The sequence below is a fragment of the Phalangium opilio genome, unplaced genomic scaffold (genome assembly GCF_054372755.1).
Source record: "Phalangium opilio isolate 3A_F unplaced genomic scaffold, DU_Popi_V2 ptg000082l_1, whole genome shotgun sequence".
NCBI lineage: Eukaryota > Metazoa > Arthropoda > Arachnida > Opiliones > Phalangiidae > Phalangium > Phalangium opilio.
The window spans coordinates 10501732-10529377 of record NW_028324189.1 but is presented as its reverse complement, the minus strand read 5'-3'; the positions used below and the strand labels follow the sequence as shown (position 1 = coordinate 10529377).

Genomic DNA, 27646 nt, shown 5'->3' with positions numbered 1-27646 from the left:
CTTTAAACTCTAAAAGACACGTGATCTCCTCGAAATTTTAGTTTTTAATGTCACGTGGTCTCATTTAGACCTTTATACAAGTTTTCCCGCCTCGATTTAATTTTGAAAGTGCTTCAAGCGTTAAATTCAGAGAAAAGGACCACCTAGCTAAAAATTACGATTTATCGAATTTCTCTTTCCTTTACCCAATTTTTCTATCCGGGTATATTGAGTTGTTTGTTATATACGGCTATAGCCACTCAATGTACGCCAGTCACGTGATATAGTTGTTTGTACAACTGTAAATCAATTCGGCGAATTTTATCCTATATGCAATTTCACTTTGCGTGCCCGCTTGTCTCGGATGAAAGTGACATTTTATTAAAAAGGGAATCGAGCCGTTGCCGAAGCCGACGCCGCGTGCGGGTTCGTTCGACCTTTTCTTTATTTGTTTTTGAAAATCGAAATAAAATACGAGAAGCGTGCCCGAGAAAGGTTATGACGCGGAACCTTATCGCCTTTGGCAATGCACAAACAGGGAGGTAGTTGAGAAGGAGACCGAATTTCATTTCACAGGCTTTTAAATTTTAGCAGGGATAGATTAGATTTAATTTTAGAAGTAGGAATGGAGAACAGAGTAATCTGGGCGCGCGTCAAAGTCCCGGACCCCCTTCCACGGGACGGAGGGGGGTATGAAAGAAGAGGCGGGTCATAGCGACAGAGGTAAAAAGGAATTACGTATTTTTCGCCGTCCCCGTCACCAACGTCGTCAAAACGTAGTTTAAGTGAGCCAATAAGATAATTTAAACTTTTCGTTATTACGTGTTGGAGGGAGGGGCTCTATACTGGGCTATGAGTCAGACGGAAGTAAATACTAACCGTTCTCCATTCCGACTTCTAAAATCAAATCTATCCCTGATTTTAGACTTGGATATCGTTTATCACGTGACAAACGGCCCTCTCGTGAGAGTCTTAAAAAGGGATAATAAAGGCGTCCGTTGGCTGTAGAGGCGGTAATCAGTTGGGAGTATTTTTTTAAAATAGTACATTTAGTGTTGGATAGAGGGCGCAAAATAGTTTATAGCTCATTATACAAACAGTAACCCACGTGATAAGAAGGAACCAATTTAACCCCGCCGCATTTCTACCCCTTTTCTCGGCTCACGGTGTAGAATGCTATAGAGTTCACTCCGCAGCAATTCAACTCCTTTTTCCTCTTCTCCCTGGCAATACGCGACCAATGAGTTCTCTCTGGAAAAGGAAATAAATATTCGACAGATTTTTATTTTCACTTTTAAGAATTTGCTAGAATGTTCCCGTATTTAAATCACCCATGTGTGTAAATGCGCCTACTTTTTATTGACGCAGGAGGGGGGAGGGGTCTCATTTCTTCCGTGACATAACCAAATCCATAATAAGCGGGCCAGATCGCCAGAAAGCTAGCCTATAGCTCCAAATGTTTTCGCAACCTGAGTAAGTGCTATAAAAATAAAGGAGTTAGGCTTAAGTATCGAAAAACGTTCAAGTTTAGGCTTATGGATTTTTGACGTTAAATGCTTGATTTACGTTAATTAGATTTGGGGCTTTGATTTACTCACGTTTGATGGTCGATTTTATATTAGATATATATACTAAGGTTTGGTTGAATTTCGTTTACTTAGGCTTATCTACATTAATTTATGGTACAGTTTAGTTGATTTAGGCTTACCTACATTGATTGCTTGAATAAATTCTCTCACTTAAGCCTTAGTTACAGTAAAGGTTAGTTAGTAGAAATGGTCACTTAAGCCTTAGCTACGGTAAAGGCTAATAGAAATGGTCACTTACGCCTTAGCTACCGTAACGTTTAGTAGAACGGTCACTTAAGCCTTGGCTATAGTAAGGTCTAGGAGAAATGGTCACTTAAATTTAACCGATTAGGCTTAACTACATTATGTGAAAAAGTGATCCCAATGATTTTAGCTTAGCATATTAGTCTTTCCCTCTTTTTTAAAAATTTAGCTTTGGATTAAGAATTAACTAGATTTATATAATGACTCTTGTTAAATTAGGCTTAGTTGAACGTAAGCAAGGAATTAGGGCTTCTTGTTCTGGTCTATTTTTGTAGAAACAAGCAGTGATATCTAGTTTATTAGGGAGAAGGTATAAGATGCCTAAGTATTCGCGCGCCATAGTCTCAGTCCCCCTTTAAAAATACAAGGGGGGGGACGTAAAAGGAGGCCGGGATATTTCGCCTCTCCTCAGTCGGAAAATATGACTGTAATTTTCGTCATTCGCGTCGCGCTGACGTGAGTTTTCAAGAACCAATGAGATGCTGGTTGCAATTTAGAGGCGGGGATTAACTCCGGACCTACGTCTTTTGGACTGGAGATAAAGCTTGAAATGTGGCGAATTTGTACCTTCTCCCTAGTAAACTAGATATCGGTTCTTGGTAGAAACGTATGTTGTTCTTAGATTTCTATCAATTTCCAAGCCTGGCTAAACCTAAATGCCGGAGATATTTTTAAATTGTTGTCTCTAACGATGTTTGAAGAGCTTGTTGATGGCTAAACGTGATTGTAATTTCTTTACTTTATCGTTGTTTTCTTTTGCTCGAAGGCATTTTTCGAGACAGTTTCGTATATATTGCGCCGCTTTTGACCAAAGGCAATGCAGTGTAACTCGAGATAAAAGTAAAACACTCTTTTTAAACAGCTTAAGGATCGACCTTTCAGTTTCTATCTGGGATATTCTAAAAATAGCTCGAAGATTATTTGATTTCCTTCTCATAAAGCAAGTAACGCTTCCCGATTGCCTGATGTTGTTGCTCAGTATTTTCCTTGAAAAATAAATAGAAATAGGCCTAAATGTTCAATTTTAAAATGCAGAATATCAGCCGTGCAAATATCATTATTCTTTTAATGCTAATTATTTTGAAAATTAGGGAGAATTGTTAATATTAAATTTCTTAGCTAAGGATATAATACACTTTAGCAAAGACTATAGTAATTGAATTTGTAATAACAAGAAAATATTATTCGTTATGCGCAGAAAAACGGTTAGTAGATTATAAAGGTTCTTTGAAAGCAAAATTATTCACCTTGAAAATTTTTAGAAGTACACTCTGTAAAGTCTGTTAATATCACTGAAATTATAATTTTTTTTTTTAAATTTACTATGAATCCTACCAGGCTTGGATATATTTGAAGTTCAGTTTACATGGAAATTAAATAACGTCTGCGCATATTGAATTAGTTTTTTCTTTCTTTTTTAATTTTTCACCACTGTCTTGTATAATTATATAATTTAGAACATAATTAGGCTTCCGTATAAATTTTAGAAATAAAAATTAAGATATATTTCCGGGTTTTAGGCCTTGGTTTTTCAAACTTTTGATTTAATTTGCACTTAAATTTGATTGGCTTCTATTAACTTTAAAGTCTACATAAATTTCCATTTAAATTTCACGGATAAAAATAAATTTAATTTAGCAACTGTTGCTGCTTTTGACGTGTTAACCCTTTTAGTCTTTGAAAATTGAATTCGATAGTTTTTTTAGTTTTCCCCTTTTTGGTTTTTGGTTTCGTAATATGTGAATCTTTTATGGCTTTGAACTTCCCCACTTGCCATTAGTTCTTTTTATACCCACGCCCACAGTGTATTAATATTAACTAATCAAATTTTATTTCAATATCCGTAGCATAACATAACACCAACCATTGACTTAAGCCTTGGCTTTATTCCGAAAACGTTTTAAAATTACTTTTAGGGTTAAGTTGTAATTTTATATATTCACATCCACATCAGTGTATTAGGCTTAACAAAAACCAATAAGGCCTTTGTGAATTAATTTTCTTTCAGTATTTACAACATAACATAATATAATATCACCCAATACCTTAAGCCTTGGCTACATTTAGTAAACGTATTAAAATAAAATTATTGTTAGGCTTAGCTAAAATTCGATTGAGAAAAAAAAACCATTTCAACAACAACAAGTATTGGATATTTAGTATAGAATGTTACTATATTTATGGCGATAAACTCGCGTACGCACCATCGAGCGTAAGTTAATCCCATACTTTTAATCTATAAATATGACACGTGACACATTAGGGTGTACATAAATAAGAATAGTAAAATGGCGCGCGAACTTTTTCATTTTTTTTTGGAGGGAAGATATTCTTTCACCGCCCCCTATGGCTCTTTTGTGATATAAATTCGTACCTAATCCTTCATTGTCAACCTTGTCACTCAGCCCGTAAACGAATTCCTTAGTGTAGATTTCGTACCAATTTGGTTTTGCAGTGTTTAGGCCTTGGTCGATAGTCTTTATTGTATGGAACACTCTACTTGAAACGTTCGTAAATAGAGCGGGGCTTAAACATAAACTAGGTGGTGGTTCTAATCAACCCTAGAATGCAGTACCATCAAAATAACATCGTGCGATCACTAGGGGGACTTGGACAATTTTTGTATCCTGGTCATCCGTAAAAGCTGTAGCTGTGTAGATGCGTCGGTTTAACGTGGGCTTTAAGTAGAGTGCAAAGCGCCTCTTAGTTTTCAATTCATGAGGGGTTCGAAACTTTCCTGTAACAAAACTTCTCTATGCCCAACAAAAGAACAGCAAAGTAAAAAAAATAATCGCAATTATTCTGAAATCTTTCTGTATTTTTGTTAAATGCAATCGCAAACTGACTGGTCCCAACAGATCCAATTTTTCCCACGATGCTCTAACTAATTTTGTATTAATTGTCACTATCTTAGATAAAAGTCGGCCCAATAATTAATTACCAAAATGTCCCTGCGTTGTAGATATTTTCTCTATAATATTTACTATCTCCGTTTACGCCAGGGATAGATTTAATTTTAGAAGTAGGAATGGAGAACGGTTAGTATTTACTTCAGTCCGACTCATAGCCCAGTATAGAGCCCCTCCCTCCAACACGTAATAACGAAAAGTTTAAATTATCGTATTGGCTCACTTAAACTACGTTTTGATGACGTTGCTGACGGGGAATACGAAAAATACGTAATTCCTTTTTACCTCTGTCGCTATGACCCCGCCTCTTCTTTCGTACCCCTCCGTCCCGTGGAAGGGGGGGGGGTCCGTTACTTTGACGCGCGCCCAGATATTACTTTGTTCTCCATTCCTACTTATAAAATTAAATCTATCCCTGTTTACACCCATAAATCGTTTGACTATTTTTATAAATTTTCGCAACTGTTATACCCCTCGAAGGATGTTTCACATTCACTTCCGTTACTTGTAAAAATAAAATAAAAAAATGTTTAAAGACGACGTTAAAAAATCGCCCCAATCCCACTACACTTCTTCACTATAGCTTCTTCGCAACGTTTCTAGGGTTCCAAGAAAGAAAGAGAGTTAGGCTTAGCTTAGCGGACGATAAAAATATATAGAATGTCTTGACGCAATTGCGTCATCGGCTGTCAACGCTTCCTTTTTCCAGACCGCTTTTTTTATTCTTTGACGGGATTTATTTGAGCCATCGTCTAAGACTCGATCGGTATTGTCTGCTTCAAGGACTTAAAAAGAAAAGAATGTAAAAAGAAGGACCAAAAAGAGCGACTACCTTAGAGGAGCCTTATTTTTTTTATTCATTTTTACTTTTACAGTCAGATATGATATTCAAATTGATTTTGTCACTGTATTTTGATTTTTAGTCGCTTTATTATAGGACCATGCTAGAATGTTTTTTTTTTATTGGAAAGAGGCAATTTTACCTACAATAATTAAAGATGATATGAGCAATTAACTTAACTTAATCTTCTTTAAAAAATGCATGTATAAATGGTTTAAATTATTATAGTTTTATATGATTAAAAATAATATTATAATATTGTTTAGATTTTTCCTGTAAGGTAGCTTCTCCGTAAACATGAGTGTATGGCAAGGTAAAACACATTTACAGGCGTTCTATGGAAAATCCATTATGATGGTTTCCCCTGTAAGCATTCTTTCCCTTAATACATTTTTATAATTTTTTAAATTAGATATATTTTTATTTTTATTTTAACTATGTAAAACTCAACTCCTTTGAAGATTAATTACTACACAATTAAATGAATCTAGGGTTATTATCACCAGAAATAACCAATGAGATAGAATATATATATGAAACCTAGAGTCACAACGTGAGATCTCGAGATCGACGATTCGCAATACACCTTTTGTCGAGCATGAATCTTTATCAAATACGGGTGGCGCCACCCTAAGAACTTTTTTATTACCGTCTGCTGCTATAATCTGTGTAACAAGCTGTCAAGATAGTTTTTAAACGTGTTAAATAAAATACGCGAGTTAAATAATAAAAACTCTAGTCCTTTTTAATCTAATAAATAGATAAAATAAAACATCATAACGTTGTTTATGATTGCAAATAAGCAAGTAAAAGTTGTAATTAGTTCCGCTAGAGGCTCCCAGGTGGCGCTGTCATATTTTGATAAACGTGCTTGATAAAAACAATGCGTTTCGCGGTAAGCTGATTTGAATTGTAACTCTATCTATCTCATTGGAAATAACCCAATTTTCAGCCTTCTGATTTACAACAAGACCTTTAACTTTAGCGTTTTGTCATTGAAAGTGCAGTAGAAGAAAAAAAAGACAGTAGGAATTTGTCCAATGTCCACTTGGAGAAGAGTCACATCAGACTCTTTCTTTCGCAGACTTTTAATCTATCGGAAGTGTTTTAGTAGCTGACTCAAAAGGGCTTTTTGCTTTAGTTAGCTGCTAGATATAGAAAAGGATGGTACTACGGTACCACCATCTCCAGTATACGACTCTAGTCATGTGGAAGGAAAGAAATTTGTTCTGGAGGATGAAAGATATATGTTTTCTTTTCTCTATACGGACAAAAAAGTTGCCTTCTTGCAACTTGCTTTGCCACTGAATTAGATCAAACCTAAAGTTATTATTATATTCCTTACATTTTTTGGAGATAGTGTGTTGAAATACTTGCCTATACAAAACATCATTCAAGTTTTAGCAATGAATCAAATTAATTTACAATTAAATATCAATGAAAGTTACTAAGGATTGTGATTAAATCAATTTAAGAGGCCTTATAAAATCTAGAAAGATACGAGTTCAAGAACTATATTTTGAAGTATGGTGTTATTATTTCCTGTAACATTTTCAATGGGTAATGTCACGTGACTCTTATGTCGTCTACTTCAAAGACTCGGCCTATAGATCATTCAACGGAAAGGAAGATGCCTATACACCCTTTCGACGGGAAAAGGATTCTAGGCAACCCTTAGTATCGGGAGATACAAGGGGGTGCTCCAGTGCCGTGTTTGCGCACTCTTAGATTCAAAACGCGTACAGCGCAGGCGCTAAAAAGCGAGATGGAAGGCAGAGTTTTACCCCCGCGCCTTTCCCTCTTAGACTCGTCGAAAGGGTTTATTCCCATTCCAAATGCATACTCGTGCCCTGTATTTGTTATATGATAAGCCTGATATAGGCCACGCCCACTATGAACAACACTTTTTCCATCCCCTTAAGTAACCACAAATTATTATACCTATCCTTTACCCGTAGGATGTTGGTATCAAAAGCGTGGTTGAACCAAGGCCTGTCTTTAATTATTAATTATAATTTTTCTTCACGTTTAATTGATCACAAAAGTTCCGCGAGAATAGCTTTAGTTTAATGCACTTTCGTTGTAAGGTCCAGTGGTGTTACAAGTCTCTCTCTACTCTGTGTAACCCCGAAATAATAGAACCCAGGAGTCTATTAAAAGCTTTTAGTTACCGCCCCTAGACTGGCACGGAAAAAGGCCTGTATACAGGGTGTTTCTGATAAGTCTGCCATTTGGGCGATTTTGAGTTGAAATGTAACTTCTATCTCCATTTTGCCCTAAAGGACACTGTTTTCGAATTATGATTTGATGAGTGTTTTAGGGATGACCCCTTAATTAAGTAAGAAATCATAGTCTTGTTATTTCTTAATTAACTTTAAGGGGTCATCCGTAAAATAATATAATTAATCTTAACTTGAAAATAGTGACCCTTAGGGCAAAAATGGAGATAGAAGTAACATTTTCGACTCAAAATCGTTTAAAAGAACATCTCCCTTAACCAAGAAGCGATATCTAGTTTATTAGGGAGAAGGTATAAGATGCCTAAGTATTCGCGCGCCATAGTCCCAGTCCCCCTTTCAAAATACAAGGGGGGACGTAAAAGGAGGCACCGGGCTATTTCACCTCTCCTCAGTCGGAAAATATGATTGTAATTTGCGTCATTCGCGTCGCGCTGACGTGAGTTTTCAAGAACCAATGAGATGCTGGTTGTAATTTAGAGGCGGGGATTAACTCCGGACCTACGTTTGCACTGTAGATAAAGCTGGGAATGTGGCGAATTTATACCTTCTCCCTAGTAAACTAGATATCGCTTCTTGCCTTAACTTAAGGCAGACTTACAAGCTACACCCTGTATATACGAAAGAGCAAGAAGAAACACGTAATGGATATATGAATTCTCGATTCTTAACTCTGGGAAATTTTTTGTCGCTGTCTAGTTCTTTTTTCGATCTTCTTTGTCAACTACCAAGAGGAAACTCGCGTGTTGTATAATGAATGCTGTCTGGGACTGGGTAGATTGCGCGCTTTTTTGTGTATACTATATGTCATAAGGGTTTATACGCTTAGATTGTTCATTACATCGGCTTATGATCTAAGGACTTAATTTTAAAAGTTATAAGGCAAAGTCTCTCAAGGGCGTGATAAAAGACTTCCTCCATACCGTATATTGCGCCCAATTTGATTATGTTTACGCACTACCGACGCTATATACGCGTATATAGCGTCGGTAGTGGTTTACGACGTGAAGTTCCGCATGCATGCACCTTTTCTTTATAGCTTATTAGGTAGACCAATCAGTCGTCTACTTTTGGACGACTAAATTGTTGGGCTTATTTGCCTTTATCTTAAACTATAGGTAATAAAATCGCTGTGCTTTTAGCTGTACCAAGAAGTGATATCTATTTTATTAGGAAGAATGTATAAATTCCCCACATTTCTAGCTTAATCCAGTCCAAACGTAGGTCCGGAGTTAATCCCCGCCTCTAAATTACAGCCAGCATCTCATTGGTTCTTGAAAACTCACGTCAGCGCGACGCGAATGACGAAAATTATGTATTTTCCGACTGAGGAGAGGCTGAGAAATAGCCCGGCCTCCTTTTTCGTCCCCCCCCCCTTGTATTTTGAAAGGGGGACTGGGACTATGACACGCATCTTATACCTTCTCCTTAGTAAACTAGATATCGCTTCTTGGCTGTACTAATAATTGAACAAAATATAAAACTATAAAATTCCTATAGTTAAAAATAAATAGTTCTGGTAGAGATTTTCTTGAGTTGATTTCCCAATCTTAGTAGAACATTAGTATTTTTTTGGTTTCGTGTGATGCAGTTCAGTTCAATTTACTAATAATAATCCCATTTACAAAAATACCGCACCCATACCAATCAGGAAGGGATTTTTATAAAGAATGTGCACCGATTAATAACAGGTTAATTCGATGAAATCTCACCAACAACTTTTCTTTTTAAACTATACCGGATGATTCGTGGTGGTATTTTTAATGGTTTCTTTAATAAAAGGGGATTTTGCACGTGCCAATTTTCTAACAAAAACCCATCCCTTAGCGAAATAACCCTGTAGTGGGACGTCATGTCCCTAACGTTGTACGTAGCTACGATAGTTATAAAGCTATAGGAAGTGAAAGTCTTTGGGGTACACCTGCAATATTATGGTCCATACTGTGATCTTCAATATCAAGATTAAGCCATGCTTTTATCGGAAGCAAACCGAGCGTTGGGTGTCTTTCACAAAATTGAACGCACGCTTACCTTACCTACATATCAGCCCCCAAAAACTAGAAATGGCTCTTAAACCATAACAGAAGCCGAAACCGAAGCCAAAGCCGTTTTATCCCTGAAGTCAGTGGTAGGCTTCTCCTATTTCTACATTTTTCTTTATTCTTTAAGTGTACTTTTGGCCGTATCATTTTTTTTCTATGGCTATATATAAAAGGTTGTCCTTTGCTTCTGGGCACTCTAGAAGTCTAGATTCGCGCATTTTCTGGCTTTTTATTTTGTGTCAAATTGAACCCTGGATTGATTTATTGGAAGCATAAGGGTTTATCCGCCTTTAAAATGGTACAAAGTTAAGTTGACTCATTTTTGGGTCAGTAAATTGGACCGAGGGGATGGTTACTATAGGAGAAATGAGTCAAGGCTTACTGTGCTAAACTGATTACGCTTAAGTCATACCCTATTGTGCTTAATGATTACATTACATTAAAGAGTGATTTGCCCCTCGAATTGAACTTCAATCTGTTTCAAACGGACCCGCTTCTGTGTGATCGTGTCCAATTGTTTAGAGATATTACAATGAATACTAGAAAAGGGTGGCTTTCAGTCAATATCCTAGCCTTTTTCTCTATTCGTTTTAGATCAGTGGATGAAATGTGCAGTCCTTATCTTTTGAAAGAGTTCCGATTCCCGTTACTAAACAATTTATAATATTTTTTTATATATATATATGTATATATTTTTGGTATAAAGTTTTCTGACTTTTAAGAATATATGTATGTATAAATAACAGATTTTTCTTGCCATGTTTTTTGTAAGTGACATATATACTTCACTATATGGAAATTTATGAGGGTTTTACTAAGAATATTCAAATGAGTTGGCAAAACTCGCTGATATGGGGAAATATTAAGGTCTATTTTTAGATAAATAATCAAGTCAATAGAGAGCGCGAGTTTATTATTATCATAACTAAGCCTAACGTACAGGAAACCGAAGATGCTGTAGGTGTAAAGGTATTTTTATAGCTTTTGGTATAGTGTAACGGATTTGTACTCTCCCTCTGGAGGATTTCGAGATTGCAATATTCTCGGACTTTTATAACTAAAGATGTCTTTGCTCACATTGTATTTCTTTCTCACACTCTCGCTTTATCCGATATACCGTAGATCCTTTAACGGACTCAAGCTTAACATTATAAGACCGTAATCCTTTCTTCTCTCTCATGGGAATCCAGGAAACTGAGATTTATTATCTACAACCCCTTCGAACTCTACTCAGAGCATACTGTGATGAAGAAATACTTCAAGTAATCGAAAATTTTAAAGAGAAAAAACTGGGTTCCTTAAGTTAGGCTTAACTTTAGTGTCCTGAAACTAGGCTTAAGTTTAACTTTAGTCTCCTGATATTAGGCCTAACTTTAGTCTCCTGATATTAGGCTTAAGTAATTGTGTCCTGAAATTAGGCTTAAGTTTTGTGCCCTGAAATAAAGTTTAGCTTTAACCTAGTTATTTATTCACTTATTGTTTAACTTTAAAATCTTGATCTTTAATCTTCTGAAAGTATTTTTAACCGAAGCCTTTTCAAATTAGGCTTAACAATTTATTCCCTTTATAAAAGGTATAAGTTATTCTGCTGAGATAATGGAAACTTAAGGTTCTTGAAGCTTAAACATAATTATAATCTCTTTGAATAAGACTTAACTTTAATCTAATGAAATTATTCATAAAACAAGTCGGGAAAACCAAAATATTACCTCTCCGTGTCGAGAAGATTATATAACCTTAAGTATCCAATGAAAACGTCGACCTTTTTCCCTCATCCTTTCCCGCGCTTTGCGCTTCCGCATTTCATACTTACTCTCAACATTATCTTCCTCCATTTTACATATAAAAATCAAATACTCACAAAGAAGTGGCAAAAACCTGCTGGCTCTTTACAACCACTTAATTTGACTTAATATCCAATTTCCAACAACAATAATATACCGGTAGTTTAATTGACAACCTACTAGCATCGAAATTCTCATTAAGAATGGCTCCCGCGGATAAAAAACGGCAATTTTCAACTAGGTGGGCGTTATCTCATTAGATTTGAAAAATATCATTTGTCTTTTTTACCAATGCCTAACCGTTTGGATTTTTTAAAGCTTTCTAGCACCAAAAAATATTTTTGAATGAGGATAAAAAAGGTCTGTCCTCTCGTAATTTTTAAAGCTTTTCTCATGATTACTCTATACAACAGTAACAAGGAGTATAAACCCATTAGTGGAAGCAGTATTTTTTTCCCAAAACAATCTCGCTTATGTTTATGCAATGAATGAAATATATCACAATGCACGGGCCTTGATAGATATAATAATAATAATAATAGTGTTTATTACGTGCAAATAAACGGTACATGTATATGACCTACAAGTATTTACACGGGGATGAGGTAATAAGTTAGGGGTGAAGGGTATATTTTAGAATAATTATTTAGAAATAATGTAAGAATATGTCATAGGATAAAATATAAACATAAGATAAAAATATAAACATACGATAAAAATAAGTTAAAAATATAAGTCGGAATATGAAAATACATAAGAATAAATGTCGCGAGGTAAAAACAGAAGTCCTAAGATAAAAATTAGAGTTATAGGGTTATATACAAATATCTTTCAGGGAGGGTTTTGCTTTGTCAAAAATGTCTATATGAGATCCATAAATATTATAGTTTTTCATCATTCTGCTCATTGGCTCTAGTGAAGTTATGTTGGGTTTCAATAATCTGTCGCTTTTGAGGCGAGTTTTCAGGTTGGGAGCATGGAACTTGATTTGTTCTAACAACATGGAGCAGTCTATAAAATTTCCATTTAGCTTTTGCAGGAATATGATGTCTAATTTAATTAGGGTTTTACTGATGGTATCTAGTTTTAATTTACTTTGGGTTGTCTTATGTGTATCTTTCGGCAAAAAGTAGTATTTGTAGTAATTCAGGAATTTATTCTGTACCCGTTCTAGTTTGGATAGTTGATATTCACTGCAGCCGCTATAAACCAGGCCTCCAAATATTAATTTTGGTTTGACCAGAGTTAGATAAAGTTTTACAAAGCAAGTTGGTGAATTTATATCTTTTGCAATTTTGAGACTTAGGCCTAGCTTTTGATAACAATCAGCTAAGGTATGTTTAACATGTGCGATAAAATTTAGTTTTTCATCAAATATGACTCCTAAGTCTCTTATGGTTTGGACTCTGATAAGGGTTTCTCCATTTAGTTCATAATTATATGCAATTTTAGATTTTTTTCTAGTAAATGACATTATAAAGGTTTTATCATTATTTATGGGAATATTGTTTTGGGTGCACCAGTTGTTAAGATTAATGAGATCGGCTTCAAGTTTTTCGCAGTCTGAGTCCGTCGATACAGAGTTCCCAAGTTTAGTATCATCGGCAAATTGGAGGATTTTAGAGTGGTTAATAAACGAGGGTGCGTCAGCTGTATAAATATTAAATAATAGCGGGCCAAGGGATGACCCTTGTGGAACGCCACAAGTTACATTGTACGTGACATTTGTTTTTTCCCCATTAATTTTGAGGGTATTTTTACGGTTACTTAAGTAGTTTTTAGTCCACTCAAGCAGTTTACCCGATAATCCATAGTGTTGTAGTTTTTGGATAAGTATCTTGTGGGATACCCGATCGAACGCTTTAGATAGGTCGACATATATAATGTCAACCTGTCCTCTATTTTCCGCAATGGGTGCAATGTATTGCAGTGTGCTTATAAGATTTGTCTCAACGGATCTTCCTTTTACAAAACCGTGTTGGCTTTCCGGAAGATTTACTTTAAACCATGAATATAGTTTAGCACTCATAATCATATCAAAAAGCATGCTTAAGCTGTTCAGTAGAGAAATTGGTCGATAATTGGAAGGATCTCCTTGATGCCCTTTTTTAAATATTGGTGTTACCAGTGCCTCCTTCCACGCTGAAGGGAAGAGACCTTGCTCCAAAGAGAGATTATATACTCTGGCAAGTATTGGGGACAGAAGATCGCTACAGCCTTTAATAATTATATTGGGAATTCCATCAACACCAGAGGACAACTTGGGTTTTAGTTTCTTGATTGTACTTCTAATCTCATCTTCTGTTATTTTGGTGTTGAAAAATTCCCGTTGAATGCATTTTGGAGAGAATTCGAGGTCGTTTGAAGTGTCATTTGCGATATTGGAGAAAATTTCTCGAAACTCAGTGGCTATTTCAAGGTTATTTATTAGGAGTTTGTCTCCTTTCTTCAGAGTGATATTTTTTTTCTGCTCTTTCGATTTTTTATTTACATAGGTCCAGAATGTTTTTGGGTCCTTTTTTATACTACTGCATATTATTGAGGAATAATCTAGCTTATCGCGTTTTAATAAATCTTTTACGGTTTGCCTGGTATCTTTGTATTTCTGTAGATCATTGGAGTTTTTTGTTCTTTTAAATTTTTTGTGGTAGTATATTTTATTTTTTAGACTCTTGATAAGATCACGGGAGAACCAGTTAGGGTATCTCTTTTTGAGTATGTTTTTCGGTTTGGTATATGTAGGAATACATTCGTTCATGGCCTTTTGTATGTTACCAGTTATAAATTGTACTGCAAATTCTAGATCGTTAGATGTTTTGATGGGGTCCCAATTAATTGTCTTGATAGTTTTGTAAAGCCTTAGGTAGTCTCCTTTTTTGTAATTAAGGCTGGTAAATACATTTTCGTCTAAATTTTGGTCTTTAAGGCCATTTGTTTCATATTCCACTAAGAAAGTAGGATGGAAGTTATCTATTGGGACTAAGGGATTTGTCACTATATTTGTTCTACATTTATGATTGTTGGTGAGGCAGAGATCAAGTATGTCATTTTTGTAGTTCTTGATTGTGTTTATCTGTTTAAGATTGTTAAGATTTGATAGTTCGAAAATATGTTGAGCTTTTTTCTTAGTATAACAATTACAGTGTTCCAAGCTCCATTGATTCCACTCTACACGTGGGAGATTGAAATCTCCTAGCAGAATGATGTCGCCCTTAAATTTTAGCAAATTATTCTTAAGGGTAATATTCAATAGTTCGTAAGATGTAATGGGTGTCTGTGGTGGGAGGTAGATGCAGCCCAGCAAGAGGTTTTTATATTTGTTAAGTCGAGTTTCAATCCAAACTGCTTCAAAATGGCATTCGAGGTCAGGTCTCCGGACTACCTTAAAGTTGTTCTTTATAGCAATTAAAGTTCCACCACCGCGAAGATGTGACGTACGGTCAGTGCGGAACACGGTGTAATTGTTGGGAAAATAGTCGATACTACAATGGCTATTGTTTAACCAGGTTTCGGTTAGGCATATGATATCTAGATCGGTTTCTATCAGGTTGTCAAAGAATGTATTCGCTTTACTACGTAGGCCTCTTGTGTTCTGGTAGTATATATTTACTAGCTTATGTTGTCTAGGCATGATCTTCTTCAGAACTGTTACTTATATTTTCAATCCTAACATGGGCAATCCCATATAGGAGGCAATGAAGGAAATATATCGCATGCACGGGCCTTGGTAGATATAGGAGGCAATGATAATCTCTCTCTTTGCACGAGAGGTTTATCTTTAATATTTAAATAAATATTATTATTTTTAATAATTTTAATCTTCAATAATTAACATTAATAATAGTTAAATCGTTTAAAATAAAGTTATACCTATTATCTTCTCAAACTTTGCTAATATTGACGTTTAAAGTGAAGGGTACCCCTCTTCCCGCTTTCTTCAAATTTTGGGGTATACATACGATTCGTTTCCATTATAATAGTAAGGAAAAACCGCAAATGCGAAAACCTTTGGTAGCGATCCTACCTTAGGGAGCGGCTAGACGTTTCTCGTAACCCTAGCTGATCGCCGCGTATATCCTAAAACCAAACGATGATAATGGAGTAGAAGCCAATGATACAGATTGGTGTCTATGTGGAATAGACGGAAGACCAGTGGATGGTGGTGTTAGAAGGCAGTGTAAGTGCAGACTGGTGTCAATGTGGGATTGACAAAGAACAGAAGGTGGTGGTGTTAGAAGCCAGTGTAAGTGCAGACTGGTGTCAATGTGGGATTGACATAGAACAGAAGATGGTGGTGGGTGATTTGAAGTCAGTAAGAACAGACTGGTGTCCGTGTGGGATGGACAAAGACCAGAAGATGGTGGTGTGAGAACTCAAGTAGAGGAGCCATTTCCGTGACTGTGAAAGCAGTTCGGAAATGGCGAACACGTTTGCTCCGATACGCAAACTGCGAACGCGGTCACGTGGGTGTAACAACGGACAGACACACAGACAGACAGACACACAGACAGACACACACACACACACAGACACGGCCGTTACAGAACCTCTCCTGGACTACGTCACACGGAGAGGTAATTAATCCCACGAAATTACGTTTAAATTTAATCTCTTAAACTAAACTTTAACCTCATGAAGAAATTAGCGTTAACTTTATCCTCTTGAAATTAGGCTTAATGTTTAAAAATTCTTCCAAGTATGAAACCATAAGTGTCAGGTATAATAATCTCTATTTCATTTGTGTACGAACAGTACGAAACCGAAAACATTTCAGGCAAAACTTTTAGTTGTCCATTAACCTTTTCCCCCTTTCGTAAATGGTCACCGTTTAACCTAATGAGGCTTGTAAATCGGAAAACTCAACTGCGACTACCTCTGAGAACGAGCATGGGGTAATATTGGAAATCTTTGACAATGAGAGGCAATTTATTAACCTCGCCTAATTTCACTGGTAAAATTGGGCTATTTCCAAGCTGTTTATATGGACTTGGGAATTCGGGTTTCCTAGCTAGATTAACTCTCCGAACAGCGGTTAACTTGGCTGCTTTTTTTATGACAAAGGCTTAAGGAAAAAAATATTGGCAAAGGCCCAACTAGTTCTTACAAGCACGAGACTGCTCGCTGTGTTCCTTCAACCCAGTGAATTTGATTGAGATTCGACATCAAGTGGCTCGCGTAAAAATAGGGGTGGATTTTCGCTTTCAAAAATGTTTCTAAAGGTATAGGCTAGATCTCTCTTGTTTTGATAGGACAGGGGCCACGCCAAAGGAAAACTTTCAGTCAAGAGTTTGACCTCTGACCTCCTTTAAAAAAAAAGTTGAGGATTTTGAATGCTTGTCATTGCATTAAGAACTAGTAGAAATCTCGTGTTAAAGGTACAGTTTTAAAATGGGGTTAAAATGTACATACCAAAGTTACACCAAGAAGCGATATCTAGTTTACTAGGGACAGGGTATAAGATGCCTAAGTATTCGCGCGTCATAGTTCCAGTCCCCCTTTCAAAATACAAGGGGGGACGTAGAAGGAGGCCTGGCTATTTAGAGGCGGGGATTAATTCCGGACCTACGTTTGGACTGAAGATAAAGCTAGAAATGTGGCGAATTTATACATTCTCCCTAATAAACTAGATATCGCTTCTTGGTTACACATTTCAGTTAGAAGTTTCTTTTTCTCTCCGCCATTTTACAAAATGGCGGCCTCAGATTCAAACCAAACCAAGCAAAACTAGATAAAATTAATTGCCGAATTCGTCATGGAGATATTGTTGATATTCTCAAAGATTTTATTCAATTTGATATATTGAACTATGTTTTGTCAAAAAATTTGAAACTCCACGTGTCACAGAGAATAAACCGATCATAAGTTATACAACAACAATAGGTTTCGAGGGATTGTAAAAAAAAATATCGCATTCTTGATCCGTAGAAAGAAGGGTTCATGACGTGGAAGAAATCAAATTCCAAAACCTCCGGTACTCGGATAAAAGCAACTTAGTGACAGATAAAGCATTGATTTTTATATCTTTTTGACCATTCCACTCTTTTTTTTTTTTCATATGACATATAATATTATCGTTGAAGAAACTCTCAAGAGGGTTCAAACGTATTGTAGATCAACTGATGGTGTGACCCGCCGAGGGTTATAGGTCATAGTTGACAGTACTGAGTCTTTCTGAATTTACTAGCCTAAATTTTTTTCTTCTTGAAGTTTCTAAAACTAGGAATTAATGGTAGAAAGATTGAGGTTAAGAAATAGTAATGAGAAGAAGTATAGAGTCGGTTGTTTATTTCCAGCGAGACTATTTCGTAATGTTGATCACGCAACCCACATAAATTTACAACACGCACGTGTGTTTACCACGATAAATAAAATTTAAATTTGAACACCATCATGTCAAACTTATGCAGGGTTCATACAAACCTGGAAAACCGGGAAAACCTGGAAAAATCAGGGAAAATTCTGGAAAATTTCGAATTTTTAATAGAATTCAGGGAAATCAGGAAATTTGCGTCAAACAGGGGCCGAGTAATTAAAGTAACAGGCGGCTCCATTATCACCCCTAGCATGCTGGCTAATCTTCTGGACACCAGTTTTACCTTGCCAAAGCCAGGAACAAATCAGACCTAATGCACTAGGTCCCATTGGTTCCTGCCTTTGGTTTAACTAGCCTTTGCCAAGCTTAGCCAACGTGTAGCAGAAAAGGCATCTTTCAGGGGCATCAACGGAACCGCCCTTTGCTTTAAGCAAAATGTCCATAAACATACCCTCCATAGGATTAAAATTACACTATACTTTGGAGGCTCATAACTCTGGTTCTACTAGAGATACGGGGATGTCCTTTGATTATGTAATGGACATATTTGCCCCCCCCCTCCTTCCAGGTTTTTCCCGTATATGGAGTGTCATATGGAGCAAACTAGAAAATTCAGGGAAACACATGGGAAAAAACCCGGAAATCTCAGGGAAATTTGTTTTCCAAAAGTTGCATGAACCCTGTTATACTTACATTAAGAGATAAATCGGTTTATATGAACGTGCTGCTGTTGAAGAAATGCTAAGCCTATTTCGTAAATAAAAATGTCTATTTTCAATTTAGTTTGTACTAAAAAGTTCAGTTTAGAAGAATGCATGGGAATTTAAAAATGTGTCCATTAAGTAACGTTAAGGTAATAAAAAGGGCGGGCGCCAAAAATTTCCCGCTTCTTTTTTCTCTGGCTTGCAATGCGTGCTAGAAATATTTAAAATAGCAGCAATTCCTCTTCATTTATCGCTTCAAAAAATCACGAACTTTAAGCCTTTTTTCCCGCCAATCTCTGGGAAAAACGCGCCAAAATAAAACTAGGTGCAAATTTTCAACCGCAACACAGACAAAATTACAACCGAGGGAGGGGTAAAGAGGAAGGTGGGGGATAAAAGCATAGGGCGCCATTTTTTTCTTCTACTTTCATAGTTCGAAACTGAAACTGAAAGGAACTTGAATTGAAAGAAAAAAACCTCTGACGGATTATTAAAGTTTGTCTCAGATGAAATATTTTCTTTGCAACCTCAGATTCATCAATTGTATTGTACCTTATTCAAGGTCTTCAAGGACTGCAAATACAATCCGTGATTGAAATGGATTTAAAGGGATAGATGTAGCTGTATCTCAAATTGCGTGTATGGTTTTTAAATAAGAATTTCACCTTTAAATATAAAAATCAAATGAATTTTTTAGGTTCGGGTTTTAGTGACTACTATCTCTTTAAAATTTAAAAAATATTTTTTCGAATTTCACTATACTGTCAAAAAGAGGCTTTTCTCCATGGGCTTTCAATTCAAATATAAACATATTCCGAACCTTTTTATTCCTTCTTAAGATGGATTTATGTATACGGCTACTGATTTGAATAACCAATGATAAACTGAACTTCGCATAGAGTTCATAGAAAATTGTAATACCGGAATAGAAACTTAGGTATACATTCCTTTGACTTTTTTATGCCATCCAATCAGGAGGATTTATATTATTACAGGGTTCATACAAGCCTGGAAAACAGGGAAAACCTGGAAAAATCAGGGAAAAAAATAGTTGACAAAAACCTCAGGGAAATTTCGAATTTTTAGTAAAATTCATGGAAGTCAGGGAAATTTGCGTCAAACAGGGGCCGAGTAATTAAGCAAAATGTTCATAAACATACCCTCCATAGGATTAACATTACACTATACTTTGGAGGCTCAAAACTCTGGTTCAATTAGAGATACGGGGATGCCCTTTGATTATGTAATAGTCCTATTTGCCCCCCCCCTCCTTTATTAACATTTGCTCCATAGGATACTTCATATAGAGGAAAAATCTGGAAAATTCAGGGAAGTATATGGGGAAAAACCTGGAAATCTCAGGGAAATTTGTTTTCCAAAAGTTGTATGAACACTGTATGACGTACATACGTGTCTTCCCAAGCTTAATAACCGCCCATCCATGAGTTCCGTATCATTTTGGTGAAATGACAAGACCGGTGTGTTTCTAAGGGCTTATATTTATAATTTTCCTAATATAACCGAAAACAACTAGGGTTTTGATCTTCGTTAATAAAATCAGCGTCAAAAATAAATGCCCCCAAGTCACTTACCGTCCACCAAAAATGATGAATTTCAAGTTTCAATTTTCTTCCCTTCATTCTTTTTGGTTTAGAGGGGAAGGAACAAATTGTCTAGACGTCATACTAAGGAAAATTCCCACAATCTATCATTTCCCTATAGGGCTACAATATCACATAAAAGTGTCATATCTATCTAATAATCTCTCTTTAAAATAAAATACTTATGGCGAGCTTGTATTGGTTTCAGGAACAGCATGGGTACATCAACTGAAATCTGATTTAATTCCAAGGCAAATTTCTTAGTAACTGCTAGACCCGTTTAAATGAAAATTTGAAGATTATTAGATCTAATATCGTCTCATATTTCAAGTGAATTTGAGGCTCAAAAGATTTATAGATTTTAAGAAATTGATTGAAGAGAAAGATGTCCTAAGACGTTAAGGTTAAATTTCACGAGAACTTGTACGGACGACTTAATCAAGCCTAATTTAAAATGATATTTTAAGAGTGAGGTGATTAATTTCTATAGAACCAATTTAACTTGAATCGCTAGAAGATGTTTTCATACACCTTTATTGGCCACTTTCTTAAAGACTCACTGTATTCACGTTCAGAGGCAATTGTTTCAATGTTTGGTTTCAAAAAACCCAAGACATATTGCAGAATCCAACCTTAGAAAGTATAAAATCTCTCTTGTTCTTTCCAACTACAACATACTACTTTTTTTCATCAATTGTCGGATTGTATCTATCAATTCCTGACAATGTATCTGATTATCAATTTGTGTAAACAATGTTAATATATATAATAATAGAAGAACACTCCGCTCTCGAAATATACAGTACCAACTTTATACAGTTCAATGTGTTTATAGATGACGTTTCTTTCAAGCCCAATTCTGATATCGTAATAGCTTGCGTTGATTTCTTTCCAGTGATGGGGAGTTATATAATCGGATTACCAAACCAAACAGTCCACACAAAAATAGAAAACGGCCCCCAAACTAACCCAAGGCCTAACTAAACCTGTCCTTAAAAGGTCACGACCGTACATGCCTTCGATACAACAAAGGTCAGATGTTACAGGAACTTCAGTGTTTTAGAAACAGTTTAAGATTATTTTAAACGTGTATTTTTGTAAATATACTAATACAATAACACAGCGTCCCTTTGAGAAATTCTCAGGTCTATTCGCCAAGAAACGAATAAAGATCTGGGTCCCTCCGGAAATTGGTTCTCGTATATATAAAAATCGAAGGGGTTCCCGCTTCTTCATCGTATACGTCCTCGTTGAGGACCCTCGTTACCGACAGAAACGGTGACGTGTCTCTTCGAATGAAGTAAAGAACCATAAAGAGACGATACTTCCGATAGCTTTGGGGGAACTACTAAAGGGGGCATGGGGGGGGCGTGGTACGGGGACAAGGCGTGTATGATCAACCAGGCGTTAAACGCAAAATACGACCTTTCCTGCGGATGGTTCTTGGCTTTCCATTTCAAAGAGAGAGAGAGATAGAGAAACCCTTTGGCGAGAACGTATTACGAAATGATATATATTCCTATATGTACGCGTATACCAGTCCTTAATTTAGCATCCAAAAGATACAAGAAGATGTTTATGAATCGCTTGAATATACATAGTTTTCAGACTATAGGAACATTGGTACCATTTACACCTGGAGGCCAGGCTACTTGGGGGACAAAGTGTAGTACAATGTATAGCCTCGCCTCCTGGTGTAAAAGGTATCAATCCTCCTAGACTGAAAACAATGTATTTATATATGACCAGGGATAGATTTAATTTTAGGAGTAGGAATGGAGAACGGTTAGTATTTACTTCTGTCCGACTCATAGCCCAGTATGGAGCCCCTCCCTCCAACACGTAACGAAAAGTTTAAATTATCTTATTGGCTCACTTAAACTACGTTTTGATGACGTTGCTGACGGGGACGACGAAAAATAAATACGTAATTCCTTTTTACCTCTGTCGCTATGACCCGCCTCTTCTTTCATACTCCCCGTCCCGTGGAAGGGGGTCCGGGACTTTGACGCGCGCCCAGATTATTCTGTTCTCCATTCCTACTCCTAAAATTAAATCTATCCCTGATAGGGTAGAGGTCTTTGAGAAAACTGTAATTTTTAGGATGTCTGTGTGTGGTTTGATTCAAGGGGTCCATGTTGCCAAAATGGCTTCCAGGATTTAACTCTTTCACTAGAAGGCTCATGATTTTGTCAGTGGTTTTGCGATATCGTTACAGATTTTGTCGTTTCTTCGTGATTAATTTAATTCTTTGGTTTCCAATTTTGCCAGTAAAGCTTCGTTCGAATAGCTTTCAAATGAAAATGTAGTTAAATTTGATTGGAATATAATTTTATTTCAATCATTTACGACGTAACAGTTTTAATATTCATGGTAGTTTATTTAAATTCCTAATAAAAATAGCAGAAACCAACTCGTGGCCGAATTTCCCCTCCGCTTTTTTTCCACTCGGTCAAATTCCTTATTTGAACTTATTTCGACGACTTATTTCTTAGCCAGCCAAAATGTCATTCTGCATCCATGGAAAGGGATTTTTCCCTTTTTAGCCCCAGACCCTTTTAAAGGGATTGCGCATGATACTAAAAATTAATTGGATCTAATTTAGAATTCCTCTCTACGTTAGCGACTGATTTTGAAAGACTGAGGTATGATTCAGTTTCACTTTAAAATTTGATTTCTATCTCCTTTTCCCCCCGTTAAAGTTTCATAGCTTTGGCAGGATAAAGTAAATTTGTGTAAATTTAAAACTTGCTTGTATATTTCGAAATATTCTAGCACGTCGTTGATTTATTTTAGTTTCGTTTATTTTATTTGAACTAGTGAAGATACAAGACCTGATTATGATCAAGAAGTGATATCTAGTTTATTAGGGAGAAGGTATAAATTCGCCACATTTCCAGATTTATCACCAGTCCAAACGTAGGTCCGGAGTTAATCCCCGCCTCTAAATTACAACCAGCATCTCATTGGTTCTTGAAAACTCACGTCAGCGTGCCGCTAATGACGAAAATTACAGTCATATTTTCCGACTGAGGAGAGGCGAAATATCCCCGCCTCCTTTTACGTCCCCCTTGTATTTTGAAAGGGGGACTGGGACTGTGGCGCGCGAATACTTAGGCGTCTTATACCTTCTCCCTAATAATCTAAATATCGCTTTTTGTTAGGGTTGAAAAACCATGTCCCCATACTTTTACTTCCATTGGTTCCAAGATCTCAACAGTTGTGAGAATAAAATAGACATGAAGATCTAAAATAGACTTTAAATTCCTTATAGAATAAAAGATTAAATGACCAAACCATTTGTTAACTTGACAACTAACATTTCCAGGCCCATCGTTTCTTTTAAATTTATTTTAAAAATGTGGTCCTATAGGATTTCCCTTATTTTTTTTCTTACCAAAAACTTTTTAAAACTTTCTTATAGGCCTATACTGACTTTATCTATTCAACAGAATTAAACGTTATACGTTATAAGGGAATTTCAGGAAAAATATTTTTAGAACTGTTATCAGGAATTTATACAATTTTCTTAAAGAATATTCAACTTTAAACCATCGTAAAAGACTTAAGTACTTACTGTATAGGTTAATGAAACATTATTCATGAAAATATTTAAGAAATTCAATAAGGATACGAGCGAGTAAAAGAAATTTACAGAAGTTTCCAATTCCCTGTTCGACAAAGTCGTATTTGGAAAGTTTTTTTATTTATTTCTTGAGTCCGCGAGCTATACGATAAGTCACTCAGTTCACTCTGTTCGCAAAACTCCTTCCATCTTTTTTTTCTAGCAGAAGTAAAGTTAACCAAAGTTATATTTGCAATTCACCAGAATCCCCCTTGACTTTCGCCGCATTTTTTCCAAATTTTTGGTGTTAATCCATTTCTAACTTGAAAATAAAATAAAACTTTTCCGATTCGTTGTTTCTTATACACACGGTCGATATATTTTTTTTATCTTGAGGGAATGTTTTCTGACTTTCAAATGAGAAGGAAAATAGAAACTTTCACCCTTGACCTTAGGGTACGGTCACTTCTTTATTTTGCTAAGCCTTTGTATTTCTGCTGCTGTAATCACATCAGCTATTTATAAATTAAATTCAAACAAACGTATATCCAACGGAATGTTGCTAACAATAGCGTTTTCTTATACGACCTGTTCTTGTAATCAGGGTTTGGTTTTTTTAAGGCGTTATCGTGAATTGCAATACCGAATCTTTAATCAGCTGATGTTCAAAATAGAACGAAATATGTAATATCTCCATCTCCACTGTGTAATGATGACACTTTGAGATGTACATTAGCAGAAGTAGGATAAGGGACTAAAAGTACTGAGCTAACAAAATTCTTCACTTGGCGAAAGTGAATATTCTTGATAACCCACCAACGGTTGGCCCTCTGGTAGCGGTTTCTGAATTTTCCCTCCAAAACGTGAGACCCTCGCGGCGGTAGACGGCCGAACTAGATTCGAGCACCCGCGTCCGTGTTCCGCGGCTTTAGGTTGAGGGGAAGGGGAAGGAAATGTTTATGGAACTCGACCAATTTTTTTCTCTCTAGTGTAGGCGCGATGGAAGCGGCATAAAACCCTCAAATTTGTTCACTAGTGCCAGGATCTACTACCAATGCTAGAGCTCTTTACATCTAGTCTCATCCTACTTCTGACATTAGTAAACCAGGATGACGTCAATAGAGGGATGTGATACAAGCTCCTCCCCTGGTCTTAATCTTCCAATTTAATTTAGGATGATACCCTCTATTGTTACAATTATTTAACTTTAAACTAAGGCTTAAGAACCGTTATTCGTATTCCAGCAATTTTAATGAAATATTTTTAAATAATTTATGATTTTCTGCGAAAAAAATGTTAGAATTTCTTCATCCATTCAATTGCAACTCTAAGCCTAAATGTTGGTTTCGAAAACTTTATGTGACACATTTATTTTCAGGCTTAAAAACTAAACCTTGGAGAATTAGGGCCTAGACTAAAGTTTGAAATTGCTGAACCTTCCCCAACCATTTATTTTTAGTTGTCTTCAAAATTAAATGGGGCTGAATATTTCTTTTTCTGCTAAGCCTTAGTTTTAATCTTTCTTACATACTGTAATGGGGTAATATACGGCAACCATAGAAACGTCCTTAGGGTGAAGCGAAAAAAAAAAGAAATTAAACAGAGCCCTAAGTATTTTCGTCGTCTAATTGAAATTTCATTCCAAAAGACAAACTCTGAAAATCCCACAGACGTGCTTAACGACTGGAAATATTAACATCCCATTATTTCTGTATTTGTTTAGGAAAAGCTGGAAGGTGTCTGACAGTGAATATTAGCAAAGGCCTAACTATAACCCTAGAATTATTTTGAAACGTGACAAAATGCTCCTAATTCCACTGGCTTTCCGAAATAAATTTGGGATTTAAATAATTATAATTAATGGGCTACCTACCTTAAAGGTTACCTAGGTTTTATGACAAAGACTGTTGTGTTTTTGAAAAATACGAATATTTCAAGTAGGCTTAGAGTCTTCGAAGTTTGTAATTAGGCTTAATGAGTAAGTTTTCGGAATTGACTTATTCAAAGTTTGGCATTATAATTAAGTTTAATGAATATGTTGTCAAGTTGGGATTTTAGGCTTAATGAATATGTTGTCAAGTTTGAAATTTAGGCTTCATGAATATGTTGTCAACTTGTGAATTTAGGCTTAATGAATATGTTGTCAAGTTGGGAGTTTAGGTTTAACGAATACGTTGTCAAGTTGGGAATTTAGGCTTAATGAATATGTTGTCAAGTTGGGAATTTAGGCATAATGAATATGTTGTCAAATTTGAAATTTAGGCATAATGAATATGTTGTCAAATTTGAAATTTAGGCTTAACGATTTATTATTTTTCAGTTTTAAAACTAAACAAAAGTTCCAAGAAATTGTCACTTGATACAATTTTCTTTCAATTTGTGTATTTTCCAGGTTGTGAAAATGTTGGTGGTTGTCGTGGCTGTATTCGCCATTTTCTGGTTGCCCTATCGTTTGCTCGTAGTGTACAACTCGTTAGCGGAAGAGCGCTACATGGAACTGTGGTATTTGATGTTCTGCAAGACAATGGTCTTCATGAATAGCGCCATCAACCCGATTCTGTACAACGCTATGTCGATCAAATTTCGACGAGCTTTCAAACGGATGCTATCGTGCAATCGACATCGCCCTGGTCAAAGGAGCAGCCGAAACAGAACTCAAACTTTCTACACTAGCGTGGCTATACCAGCCGCTGGTTCCTCGCTGGGAGTCAATCACCAATTGGTTAATAACGGACACAACAGATCGGTATATACTACTTCATTTCTAATAAATTCCGTTAATAAGAACCTAATTAATCCTTTTGGGAAAATATAATTTAAAGCTAAACATAACAACACGGGCGCCAGGTCTTTTCTGCCAATAACAGCTTTACCCGAGAATGTCATTAAAAATGGTAGAAAACCTCTCTATCCCTAGCTTTTAATTAATTTCGCTCTTAAACAATAAGCGCCTGGTCTCCCGCGATGCTAATTAGTCACTCTTTAAGGCAACGACAAACATCTGGAGCTTACTTTTAATTTGAAAGAGAAAACTAGGCCTAGCTTTCAAGCTTAATTCCGAAAACGGAATTGCAGCATTCTTTTTCTTCAAAAACCAACCGAGTCAAGATCAAGGAATATTTCGGAATTTTTATTTATCAATGGGCTTGTCGAATACAATGGTTTTTTGTAAAAGGACTTCAAGGAAAACATTAGATCCCGAATTTATTAATTTTTACCAAGTAATATTGGTTGTGGTAAAAACAATTCCATACCAGCAAAAGTGCATAGATAATAATCTAAGCTTTTGTCTATGAAGGGATTTCCACATAACTAAGCCTGTGGCTTGTTTACAGGTGGGTCCCTTTACAATGCATAGAGGGGTGGTGCTAGCCCCTATGCCACAGCTAACCTACAGCGCTCTATAATAACTATTACCGTTAACCTCTGCAAGTTTTGATGGAAATGAGAAACCGGGTTAGACCGCGGAGGAGAACTCCTTTTAACAAGAGGGGAGAGAGCTTGCAAACTCCACGCGGAAGGATTTGTTCCCAGTGCCACAGTCCGGGGTCGAACCCGGGATCCTCTTGCTGCGAGGCGAAAGCGCTAACCGCTACGCCACCCCACTTATGCTGCTGGTGACCCAAACGTTAATTTTTGGTACTAGTCTTAGCTATAATCTGCTATTTTATCAGCCTATTCACGGCTTGTTCCCTGTGCCACCGTCTGGAAGGGTTAGACACTAATCTGGGATAAAGGAGGGTCTTCTCATATTACACGGCGCCAGAAAGTGTCAACGAAGAGCACTTTTTGTTTTTGTATCTATATACTTTTGATGCCATCCATTGTTTGTCCCAACA

The 27646-nt window shown here is 36.3% G+C and overlaps 1 protein-coding gene across 5 annotated transcripts in view; it reads left to right on the top strand.

The window, feature by feature from the left end:
• LOC149651564 (thyrotropin-releasing hormone receptor-like) overlaps window positions 1-27646 on the top strand; it is a 59528-nt gene that overhangs the window by 30037 nt on the left and 1845 nt on the right. For all 5 annotated transcript variants that reach the window (XM_089848538.1, XM_089848537.1, XM_089848536.1 and 2 more), the window contains one exon: window positions 26200-26553. In XM_089848538.1, coding sequence (XP_089704664.1) covers window positions 26200-26553 — 354 coding nt within the window. The remainder of the gene's footprint in view (window positions 1-26199; window positions 26554-27646) is intronic.